The sequence below is a fragment of the Podarcis pityusensis genome (assembly GCF_964106645.2).
Source record: "Podarcis pityusensis genome assembly, chromosome: 17".
NCBI lineage: Eukaryota > Metazoa > Chordata > Lepidosauria > Squamata > Lacertidae > Podarcis > Podarcis pityusensis.
This window is the reverse complement of record NC_138042.1, coordinates 3,876,063-3,888,560: the sequence shown is the minus strand read 5'-3', so window position 1 is coordinate 3,888,560 and position 12,498 is coordinate 3,876,063. Positions and strand designations below refer to the sequence as shown.

General features: G+C 51.3%; 1 protein-coding gene across 2 annotated transcripts in view; it reads right to left on the bottom strand.

Annotated features, from left to right (window-relative positions):
* SLC6A8 (solute carrier family 6 member 8) overlaps positions 1-11,503 on the bottom strand; it is a 35,457-nt gene extending 23,954 nt beyond the window's left edge. The window contains exons 1-4 of one of the 2 annotated variants that reach the window (XM_080987370.1): positions 11,167-11,503; positions 3,953-4,084; positions 2,694-2,946; positions 2,419-2,551 (exon numbers count right to left, since the gene is read on the bottom strand). In XM_080987370.1, coding sequence (XP_080843496.1) covers positions 2,419-2,551; positions 2,694-2,946; positions 3,953-4,084; positions 11,167-11,440 — 792 coding nt within the window. In that variant the 5' untranslated portion in view covers positions 11,441-11,503. The remainder of the gene's footprint in view (positions 1-2,418; positions 2,552-2,693; positions 2,947-3,952; positions 4,085-11,166) is intronic. The other variant, XM_080987371.1, reaches the window with a different exon arrangement.
* Between the last annotated feature and the right edge of the window lie 995 nt (positions 11,504-12,498).

The window sequence follows — 12,498 nt, the reverse complement described above, 5'->3', positions numbered from 1 at the left end:
TGGGAGACCAGGAAGCTATGGCTCTCCTGCCCCCCACTCCCCACCTTCCACAGTCACCATCAGGCTTCCCCACACCTGCTGCATAACACAGCTGGAGTTGTGCCCGTTATAGCGGGCAGGGAGGAGGTGGAGGCAGGGCAATAGCTGGGGTGTGTGTGTGAGCTGGGCCCCTGCCAGGGGTGCAGGTGATGGGGCTCCCCTGCAAAGTCGGCTAAAAATATGTCCATAAATATAAATATTGGTTATTGCCTCTTAATAAATTGTTTTAAATAGAGGGTGAATTGAATGGGTGGATGGGGGGACAGACACATCTGACTCATCTCCTGCTGCATTTGGGAATTTCAAGCCACAGATGTATTCTCCTGAGTCGTTGACTAGGCAGTCCTAAGCACTCATGACCCCAGACGTTTGCTGAGATGCTCAGTGCGATCAGGATTACAAAGCATTCTTTGTTGCAGGATAGAAATGGATATGGATATACACACACACACACACACACACACACACACACACACACACACGGAGCTGGCTTTCATCTTGCTTCCTTCTGATGGGAATTTACCAAGCCTGTGGGTGATGAACAGTTTCTCCACTGCAAAGATGCTTTGGCATCACTCCTTAACAACTTTCTTCAGACTGGCATTCTTAGAAACATAAAGGCCTAACTCTGAATGCTTCCCCTTCACTCCCACCCTTCCTCTGGATCTCTGGGGACTTCTCATTGTCCACTACTACTGGGGAGAGCATGTGGGCAGGCAGCTGCCAAGGCCTCTCCTCAGCCAGGCCTTGTGAACACAACAGTGGCCTACTGTGGGAGGCCAAGCCACATGTGTGCCTGTCTCGTCGAGGTCTCAAGGCGGCTGCCCCCACCTCCAGCTGCCGTCTGGTGAAAAATGTCAGGCTCTCTCAGGCATGGAACTTGCTGACGGGTGGGATTTCAAATGCACTGGCCATGCACAGGAAAAGGAGGAACAGGCGCAGGGTGTCTGAGAAGGAGAGGAATGTGTGCGCGCATGCGCACAACAGAGAAAGAGAGATTGTGTATGCATACCGCATGGCAAATGGAGAATTGTGACTTTCTTTTTTGTGTACAGAAAGGAATGGGCCATAGGTCATCAGCAGAGCACAGGGATTCCAAATACATATGTCCCAAATTCAATCCCTGGCATTTCCCTTTTTAAGAGGGTCTCAGGTGGCAGGGCTAAGAAAGGAAAGCCTGACATAGGCGGCCACCATGTCATTTTTCTCCCTTGAGGTCTTGGGAAAGCAGCTGCTACTCAGGCTAGACAGCCTAATGGTGGGACTCACGATAAAGCAGTTTTCATATGTCTGGCCTGTGCTCCACATGACCACTCTCCGAAACGCAAGTGCTAACTAAGGGATAGGGGTGTAGACATGGAGCCCCACTGAGAAAGGTTTTCAGCTTTGTCAAAACCCTTTTCTGCTTTCCTCAGGTGCTTGTGCATCAAAATGTCACTTTAGGTGAAATAAAGAGGCCTCTGTTTTGGACCAGGTACCAGATCTCAAGAACATAAGAAGAGGCCTGTAGGATCAGGCCAAAGGCCCATCTAGTCCAGCATCCTGTTCACAGGGACCAACCAGATGCCTGTGGGAAGCATACAAGCAAGACCTGAGCACAGCAGCTCTTCCCAGCAACTGACTGTCTCTGAAAGTGGTGGGAGAACGTATTGTGTAGAAAGCTGCCTCAACTGCCCCAGACTCCTAGCGGACGTCAAACAGTATCTCTGTGTGTGAAACAGAAATGACACCCACAAAACTGTTTGACTAAGAACATTCCATCCCCCAGGAATTCCTAATAATCTTATTGGAACTGGTTTCAAAATTCCTCAGGTGATTCATTTGAGTGGGAACGTCCAACTTTTCCTCACACAAATTTTATTGTTTGCTTACTTATTTAGATGTTTACCCTGCTGTCCAACCAGGTATATCTTTGCCATCAGGACAAGACAGAGGAAGGGAGTGTTTGGCTGCGGCTGTCAAAAATTGTTCCTGTCTCAGTCCACCGGCAAATGGCAGAAGAGATGCAAACTTATGCTATGGGAGCAGGACATCTCTAGAGGAAGCCGCAGTTGACATGATATGAGGTGGTCTCCTCAAGTAGTGGATCTGGGGCTCTTTTGGACAGATAGGTCTGTCACACAGGACAGAAACTGGGGGGCAAAACAGAGCCCTCCAGACACTGCTGGACTGCAACTCTCATCGCCCTTGACCACTGGCTATGCTGGCTGGGGCTGAAGGGAGTCTAGAAATCTGTGGGGGGCACCATGTTGGCTATTCCTAAAGGAGGACAATTGCCTATCCTGCCAAGAGTCCAGGATGACCTCTGCCCCGGTTGACCTACATGTTTCTCCGCTTGCTCCTGCCCCTGGAGTCGTGCCACCTCCCCAAGCCCCCTACCTTTCCTGTGGACTTGACACCCTTCCAGACACAGAAGTAGACAAGGACCCAGCAGGCTAGCAGACAGAGGGTCACCTCCCAGTTGATCTCACCAGGGAGCTCCAGGCCTCCTGACAGACGCAACACCTTGTTCCTGCAATCAGGGAGAGAAAAAGTGAGCATTGGCTAGGGTGTGGCAGGCGAGGAGAGGGGCTTGGCAGTCTTTTTGGATCAGTGGATCAGCCAACCCAGTTCATCCCAGGAGTAATGACTAGCCAGTGTATGCCAGCACTCACTCCCAAAACTCGATGACAGGCGACCTCTTGTCGGAGAGCTCATCACAGGTAAGGTTGCCTGTGGCAGTGCCATTGGCGCAGTCCTCATGCCGGAAGATCTCCACACATTCATCAGAGTTCCAGGGGTTCCCGCAGGTTGCCCAGGGCAAGGTGGCCGCAAACGATTTCACCAGGTAATAGAAACCCCAGGCAAGCACCATGATGTAGTAGGTGTTGCAATAGAAGACGATCACCATAGAGGCAAAGCCCAGTCCTGTGGAAGAGAGGAGCTGCGTGAAAAGAGGAGCCCGGGGCAATGAGGTGCCACTTCTTCAGGCGGCTCAAAAGCATCGGTGCCACGCCTGCCTCCTGCAATCGTACTGGGTGGTGTACGTTTAACTGGGTGGTGTGCATGCACCGTGAAAACCTGGATTCTGAAACCTGTATAAATGGTGCAAATTAAGCACCCCTGCACAACAGTTTATTCTGCTTCTGCTTCTTATGGGAAGGACTGGGGAAAAAGGGAAGGACTGAAGCCCCATCTCCAGAATAAGGTGGGCATCTTATTCGGCCACCTCTCTGGCTTCTGAGATTTCAATAGACCTTCACAGCCATAAGGGCTAGAAACTTTTCTTTTTTAATGAAAGCCAAGATTTTTAATATGATTCCTGCAGGCAATCCAACAATGTGAGCTCCTGAAGAATCATGAAGTCTCCCTGCAACCTCTTCCTTTTTATTATTTTTTATTACTTTAGGACACTCCATCTTGCCTCAGCTTTCTTATTCTCCTGCCATCTGCTAACATGGGTGACTGTCAATCCCTGACCTCACTCCCCCACTCTCCTACACATCTGATGTAGACTGGAGGGACTACATTCACACCTCTGCTTCATATAGCATCATGTATGAATCAAATTCACATAGTAATAGGTGGGGCTCTCTACTCAAAAGCAGATACAGATCAGCAAAACTGACTTGGTTAGAGAGGCTGGGAAAGGGCTACAGCCTAAATGGTGGCTTATAGCACTGCTTAAGTGTTGTTCCCTGCTGTTCCCAGGTAAGCCCCAGAGCCTGCATGGGGCAAGGGGCACCAAGGCCCCTTTGGTGGCAGGAGGAGGTGGAGATTAGGTGGAGGTGGAGACAGGCATACACTCCAAAACGGTTGAGGTGCCGGACCTTCCATTGCAAGCAAGAACCTGTTGTGAACCAGCCCCAGATTTGGAGGGGGGAGGGGGGGAGGAGGAGAGGCAAGTAAGGCTCCAGGAGAAGGAGTCTCTTACCTTTGAACAGTGGTGCGATGTTCCATACGTTGATGCTCCCAGCCTTCATGAACTGCCCCAAGGAAATTTCCAGGAAGAAGATGGGAATCCCGCCAATGAGGGCAATAAGAAGGTAAGGGATGAGGAAAACACCTGTGGCCAGGTGAGCAGCACAAAGTAAGCAACAGCTCCCTCATTCTTCAATCCCAGCCCCCGTCAATGCCAGCCCCACCCCCCAAGCTATGGGCTGGCCTATGTGTTCTGTACTAAAATAATCATAAAAATCTGTAGCAAGGTAACCCAAATTCTGTGCTGAAAAAGCTTATTTCTGTGCCATGTATAAAGTACAGAAATTTGCATGACTTCTCATGCTTTGCACATTTTGTTCTCCTTCTAACTGATGACACTGGAAGGCAAACTGTTAGAAATCCTATTCAGCCTTTTGATTTCTGACATCACCAGCACACCCTGAAGCATATTGTTTGCTGTCATAAAGGAGTAGAAGCACATATATAAAACTGCCACTCTTAGGAAGCTGAACCTTTGCTTCCAGAACTAATAACTGTGGCTTTCTGAGATTCCATGGAATTGCAGCTTGAACCAATGCTGCCTCCCCCCATTTTAACTGAAACATAACCTTCCAGCTTCATTCAGAGATATTTTGTTTGTAGCACAAGAGTCAGTATGTACAAATGACTGCAGAATATACAGAGGAACAGATTCCTGAGATAGCTGCTAGGGAGCGGCAAAGAGAATAGTTACACTACAGAATATCTTGTTCCTGTTTCTCCCCCCTGCAGCTTTTATCCTCCTAGCTCTTCCATCTTAGCTTGGGTTGGCTTCAAAGTGTGCTGTTCCGCCTGTCTGCTGCTGCTTCTGCTTCTCAGCCTTCCTTCCCCAAACAGCCCACGTCTTTCCTGCCATCACTAAGGCACTTGGCAGGCCAGCCCTGTGGCTGTGACTGACAGCCCTGTGTGTTTCCCGGTGCACGTGGGTCTCAGTGTGAACCACTCTGGGGGATGCTATTTATATCACAGATCCCTGGGCTATGGGAAGGCCCAAGCCTTGCTCTTCTTCCTGCAAATCCCTGGCTAAGAGGATAATCTTGGAGATGTAAGATCTTTCCCATGGGGATTAGCAGGGCAGTGGTCAGCGAACCCATTCATCACTGTATGCTTGAAAGGGCATCCGTGGTCCAGGGACTGCAAACACTCGTCTGTGCATACATGTGCTCATAGGGTGGAAGGAGCCTGGCTCTGGCAGTGTATGTAATTGAGTGTGCCTCATTCTGTGTGTGCTCGTGTGTGTGGGAAGCAAATCTAGCCTCACCTTCTCCCTGACATACTAGTGTTTTGTTTAAAAAACAACAACAATAGCAGGGTGTTGTTGTTTTAAATGGAGCAGACACATTCAATCATGTGAAGTCTCAACTGCAGTCAGAAGACATCCATTCAAGACAATAGTTTTCTATCTCTTCAAGAGTTAGTCCTGATATACAGGACCAACCCTCCCTGGAATCTGTTTTTCAAGGCCCAAAACATTTGGGTCCTGAGAGGCAGAAAAATGAGCAGGCGCTGCGCAGGAGCAGGATTGTGCCCTATGTGTCTGTTCAAGCTGCCTCCCACTTTGCTTCAAAATCTATTGTCTCTCATTTCACTCACCTTGGTTTCAAAGCCAGAATCAATTGCTGAGATATGTGAAGTAATAAAAGAAAAATGTGCCTCTGAGAACATGCAAAGTGTGTATCTCACACAACAGAGTAATAGTAGTTAACTCCCATGCATCTGGCCATCCAGGACAGAGAATGTAGCTTCTAGACAAATTTAATCTTCAGCATCCTTAAAAAATGTAATGTATGTAGTGTGTATCTACACTATAGACAGTAGTATTAAGCAGGAGTTCCCTCTCTGCAAAGAACTCTGGGAACCTCAATGGAATTCTCCGCACAGTTCCCAGGATTCTGTGAGGAAAGGCATGACAATTACACACTTATGATAGCAATAAACATGTGTAGCGTAAACATGCCTCATGTGTTGCCTTTATATACGAGATCAGTGACTCATTAAAGGCAGGAAATAGAGAAAGAAATTACAAATGCAACCTACTGATTATTTTCACTAAACAAGGGCTATTTGTATGGGGACAACTGAGAACTTTTGCTGCCATTTGAAAAGGATTCCACAGACCTCTTTCTGACTCAGGGGAATTCATACCAAGAAAATATGAGCCAGAGAGATGCAACTGATCAAAATGGAAAAATGAATCCCTGGAAGCAGAAAAGATCCCCGTTCTGTGGAGACTTGCAGTCACATATGAGAGAAACTAGTGACATCTTAACACATTCCTGCCCTGAGCACACAGTTGACTGGTGGCCCAGCCGACCTCGTTGGAGAGGGAAGTTCTTTGCCATTGAGGACACAGAACCAGGGAGTTGCCAGTTTCCTCTGGAGGAATAAAGCCTCGTGGCAGACTAGCTAGCAAAACTAGCCTGGCCCTCAAGGTAACATATCTGTTTAATGCTTGACGACCAAAAATTAGGCAAAACAGATGCAATGCTGCAAAGAGAACTTTCCTGTCATACCTCCTCTTGATGCAATACATGTTTGTCAGCTGAGGCAGTTCACACATTCACCTGTACGCCACCGAGCAACACGCTTGTGCCCCTGAATCCTGCAGAAGCCGTTTGTACTCAAGCCGCCCTATGCCCTTCTGTGGCTTTTATACAAATGAAGCTGCCGTCAGCTGCCTGCAGATTAAAAAAGGGGAGGATGCCTGCATCACTCTCACTCAGAGGGGTGGCAGTGGATTATCCCAGTCTCAGCCCAAGCCAACACCCGTCCTGCCACTTTCCCTAGAAAGCACCCAGCAAGCAGGGCGGGGGGTGTCATCCCAGGCCAGCAAGGTTGTCCAGTGACAGTCTCTCTTATGTGCTACTTTAAGCCTGGCCTGCCCACCCCAGCCAACTTTGATGATACATATCAGTCCAAAACATTCTTTCTCCATGTTTTGTTCACCTCCGCATCACACTCCCATGTAGTTTCCTTCCTGACCCCTTTAACGCTCTGGCTCACAGCACTGCCTGAATCATCTCTCGCACCGACTCCAAGCTCCTATGAGCCTCAAAATGTTATTAGAACAGTTTAAACTTTTATTCTGTCAGGGTTGAGAGTCAAGAGTGATGAGCTGCCTACGCTGGGGGTGGATTTTGCCATGCCCCTCTCTTTTGCTGGCCAGACAAAAAAAAAAATCCTTTCCTCAGAACCCAGGACAGAAGCTGGATAAAAGCGGAACCCTGCACTCTAATGGCATAATAAGTCATGTGCCATTCTCTCACACAAAGACATACAAACACACACCATCTCTAGGCCACTTGCCAATTTCAAGATTTTGGCAATCCCTTGGGTGTTAGCTCAGTTACTCCATTCAGTGAGGCTCTATTAGCATAACAAGATATACAAGTAGTGTCAAAACATCTAGGAAGGACAGATCCCAGATCTTTCCAGTGGAAAGGGGAAATAATTCATTCCACCTAAGAGGTGCCTGGGTAACATATCTGGGGCTGTATCCATTTCTTTTCCAGTTTCATTAACCAGTTCCAGTAGCAGGTGTCTGCAGACCACAATGCTGCTGCTTCTCACCTGACACTGAGCAATTTTTCTCCTTGTTTCTCTCTTTAATGTGAGAAAACAAGATTTGGCATTTGTGGGTTCTGTCTAAATATGTCATCTGCAAGTAATAGATATAGACTGGCTCCAGGGACGCAACTTGAAGAGCTGACTTTCTGCCAAAGCATAAGTTGCACCCCCTCACCACCATACACAGCATTCTTAATATAAAAAATAGCAATATTTAAGTGTCTAGTCCTCAGTTAAGGGATGCGGGTGGCGCTGTGGGTTAAACCACAGAGCCTAGGACTTGCCGATCAGAAGGTCGGCAGTTTGAATCCCCGCAAAGGGGTGAGCTCCCGTTGCTCAGTCCCTGCTCCTGCCAACCTAGCAGTTCGAAAGCACGTCAAAGTGCAAGTAGATAAATAGGTACCGCTCCGGTGGGAAGGTAAACAGCGTTTCCGTGCGCTACTTTGGTTCGCCAGAAGCCACTTAGTCATGCTGGCCACATGACCTAGAAGCTGTATGCCAGCTCCCTTGGCCAGTAAAGCGAGATGAGCACCGCAACCCCAGAGTCATCCGTGACTGAACTGAACGGTCAGGAGTCCCTTTACCTTTACCTTAGTCCTCAGTTAATGCAGGAAGCAAAATGCAAGAGTAAGACCACTAAAGGGAGGAGGAGCTGATATGTAGTTTGCAGCAATCTTGTTAGTAGTACCTGGCACTATGCTAGCTAAGCTGACAACACACTTGCATTGGGATTCCAGAGCTATTTTATCTGCACTGAATTTATTTTATGTATTTTTTTACCCCACCCTTCCTCCAAAGAGCCGAGTTACCCCACTTCCCCACACCCACAACCTTCACAATTCTGTGAGGTAGATTAGGCTAAGAAATAGTGACTAGGCCTAAAGTTACCAGGTGAGCTTCACAGCTTGAGTGAGGTTTGATTCCGGGTCTGCCCTGTCCAAGCCCAGCACCATGTTGGTGCTGCACAAAGGCACACCCATCACAGAGGGCGCTTGGCAGGGGGACATCTATGCAGGCCTCTCAGCTGGGCCAGGTCATTCTACCAGGGAGCAACTGGCCTGTGTGTGTGTGTGTGACCTGATACATGTCACGTCACCCAAGCTGTGATTTCATCACCCCATTTTCTCCCCGGCCAGCACAAGGAATGCTTTCCCTTGCAGAATAACTTCTGACTTTCTGTTTTTGTTTCCTTGCTTTCAAAAGGCAATGAGGGGGAAAACCCCCAGCCTGGGGGTGAATGAGATGGCAGACTTGGCATCATGCCCTATAGTCACATGACACTTGATCAGGAATGGAGCAATGCTGAGGTCATGTGCCAGTGGCATGGTGGGATTCAGACCTCCAGGCTGGATTGATCCCCACCACCAGCAGCCCCAACACTTAATTTCTTTTCTTTCTTTTCAATTAATTTTTAAACTGATAGGCATCAGGAAAGAATGCAGGCTGGCCTGAAAATCTGTGACCTCTGGCATGTAAGCCAAGGTGTATGGGAGCTGGCTGTGGCAACCTTTAGGGTGTGGGGCTTTCATCTGAGCATGTACAGAGCATACTCCGGACCTTCCTGTGTTTCATGTTTTGGAAACAGGTCCTGGAGCTTAGCTAAAACGCCCTGGCAGTGCCCACCCGCCTGCCTCTTTCCCATCTCTCCCTGGCAGATTTGTCCTTCCATTGTAGTTTGACAACACTTGCTTCCTGCACCATGTTGTGCCAATTAAACACACCTGTGTGGAAACAAATTGATCCTCGCTTCCCATTGACTTCCTCCTCCACATCCATCCCCTGCTTCATCAGTTAAAAATGGACCAATCATGAGGCGGTTGGTGCTGACGGTGGCCTGATGTGTCATCCTTGACCTTAACGGTCTGGCGCTCTATTGAGATTTAATGAGTGCAAGCAGATCTGCCCAAGAGCTCTTGTCTGTTCAGGTTCTCTGCAGATTCAGGCAGCAGTCACTGCGCCCAGTACACCCTTGGCTGATGCCAGGGGACGTTTGCTTCACGTTTATGCTATTTTATTACTTACTGAGACATGGTTTGCCTCAAGAGGACATTTGGGCCCCACGGAAACTAAGAAACAACAGGCCCACCTGTTTTGAGAGAACCCGAAGATGGCAGTGCTTAGAGCATCAGATGGCAAGGACCTGAGGGGTTCAAATCCTCACTCAGCCACAGAACTCTTTGGGTGACCTTGAGCCTGTCGCTCCCTCTCAGCCTAACCTCCCTGACAGTGTTGTAGTGGGGCTAAAATGGGGCAGGGGGGCAACCATGTGTGCCACCTCATTGGAAAAAAGAGAAGACCTAAATGGGATAGACTGAAAAATAAAATATCTCCCCCCACCTGTGTGCTCCCTCACATACAAAGCATCAAGCTAGACATTACCTCAGTGAGCATGTGTTCCCAGCCACATTTGCCAATGGGGACAGGAGAATGGAGTGCCTAATCTCTCATATGTATACAAAACTCTCCCTTAAACAAATGCCTCCTCTGAGGCTGGGTTCCCCTGCAACTAAGTAGGCTCAAGTCCACTTTCAAAATTTACCTGAGAGAAAAAAATACTTTGCAATAATAACAAGGGAGGGGAGGCAGGATTTTCCACATAAATCAGCAGGCAGGGGGTGGTCAAGGTGCCCCCCTCACTTCCCTAGTTTGGTCCACAATTGTAGGCTGAAGTAGCCGGACTGTGAAGGAAGGCGAGTGACTGGATATTGGAGGCTCCTAAGGGTGACAGGGCAGGGCTTACCTGCCCCACCCAAAAATATTTTATTCAAATGGGCACCTCTGGTCCCTTTTTACAGGTCAATAACCAGGACCCCTACCCTCTCAACTTCCCTCCCAGCATCTCACCTCCAGATTCTATCTGTTGCCTCCAGAATTACAACCTGGCAAGATTCCTTATGTCAAGTGATGCCATGACTCATTTTTCGAGGGAGGGTGTTTCAGTTCTGAAATGTGAGGTCCTTCTGGAGCCGAAGATTACCCAGCACTGTAGTCCCCCAGGAGCTTGATCCCAGATGCCTGAAGGTTGGCTGTGGTCATTCATTAGGAAGGGAAAGACATTCTAGACATGCCAAGAGACATGTTCTTTACACGTGTGCCTGGACTTTTGAAACAGCGTCTGGGGCCAAAAGCAGACGTGCCCTAATTCAACCCTGCAGCCTCCTTTTTGTAGGAAAGGGCCCTCTCTCTTTTCTCCCAATGGATCCCAAGTGATCTCTTTTTCCTTTTTTGCTTTTGCCGCCGTGAGTCCGTGAATGGAACACAGCAGCCCTTTTGTTCAGGGAATAGCAAGAGACGCCTGGAGATCCCAGTCTCCGTTTCCAGGCTGGACGCCTGTCGACGCTCCCCACTGCTGGGCTGGACTACCTTGGATCTCGGACCTACTTGTACGGGGAGGGGGGACCCTGTCTCTCGGCTTCTGCAAAAAGCTCCCCTGTCCAGATTCCCCTGCTAGAGGTTCGCCTCTCGGAGCCCGATCCCCGCCTGCTGAGGAATTGCTCGCTCACCCTAAGCGGCAGCACCCGCCTCCCCTCGGTGGGCGCCCTTCCGACGGGACCCCCCCGTTGCACCCCGCCCCCCCGGCACGTGCCCGCAGCTGCTCACCTCCCCCGTTCTTGTAGCACAGGTAAGGGAAGCGCCACACGTTGCCCAGCCCCACGGCGAAGCCCACGCAGGACATGATAAAATCCATCTGCCGGGTCCACGTCTCCCTCTCGGGGGGCGGCAGGGCCACGCTCGGCCCAGGAGGGTCCGCGGCCTCCCCTTTGCCCGCCGCGGGGACTCCCGGGCACATGGCGGCCTTTTTGTCCTGCTGCTCCACCGAGACGCTGTAGATGCCGCCGCAGCCGCTGCTGTCCGACGAAGCCCCCTTGGCCATGGCGCCGGGGGGGGACCCCGAGTCCCTGCCGCCCCCCTCCAGGCGAATCGGGCGATGCTCCGAGGAAGGCGGGCGGGCGGGCGGGCGGGCGGGCGCGTGGGGGGTCTCGGCGGAGCCGGTGCCCCTCTGGAGGGGCGGGCGGCGGGCGGCGGCGGCGGCAGAGAGGGGGGTCTCGCTGGGTCGGGGCTCGGCGGGGGGAGCGCGGGGGCGAGTCCGGGGGACTCAGAAACAATCCACGAAGCACTTGAAGGTCAACCTGAAAAACCTCATGTGTTCAGTGGACGCGGGAAGGGAGTTGCTGGAGGGCGAAGGTCGGCGAGGGCAGCCGAGCGGGGGACACCCCCGCAGTGGCCGGCCCGGAGGCTCAGCGGGGCCGCGGGCGGAGCGGGGTCGGTCAGCCCTTCCCTTCTGCTGCGCGCCCGTCCGCCTCGGCTCCCTTTGCGCTTCTGCCGCCGCCGCCGCTCCCTCGCCTCCCTCGAAGGCAGCTGGAGGGAGCGCGCGTGACGTCACGCCCCGTCAGGATCCCGCCCCCGCCGGCTCCTCCTCCCGCCTCCTCCGCGCGCCGCGCCAGCATCGCCGGCCGCCAGGAGGGAGAGACGGGCAGCCGCTCGCTGGGTCGGTGGGTGTTGGGGGGCGCGGAGGAAGAGCTGCTTCCCCCCCCCCAGCCCAGCCCCGTTGCACCTGCTCCGAAGGGAGAGGCGTCTAGAGAGAAAGGCAGCAGCGGCAGCCCGTCGCCTATAGGATCCCCAAAGAAATCAGCCGCAACATCCGCTCTGCCTCGCGGCGCTCCCCAATACTCTTCCTCACCCGCGCCCGGAGCCTGGTGCCTCGTCCCTGGCGGCGCCGGCCTCGCTGGCCGATTCCGCCTCCTTGAATAAAAGTGGACGCACTTCGTTGTTTAGCAGGCTTAGGATCGCTGCCTGTTAGTCTGTGACAGCACACGCTCCCCTCCCGCGAGTCCCCCCCCCCCCGCGCGGCACTTTCCTAACCGAGCTTGAACGCAAGACTCTCTTCTCTTTGTTGTGGTTGCCTTCCCTAGCAGTTACGGATTAAACCTC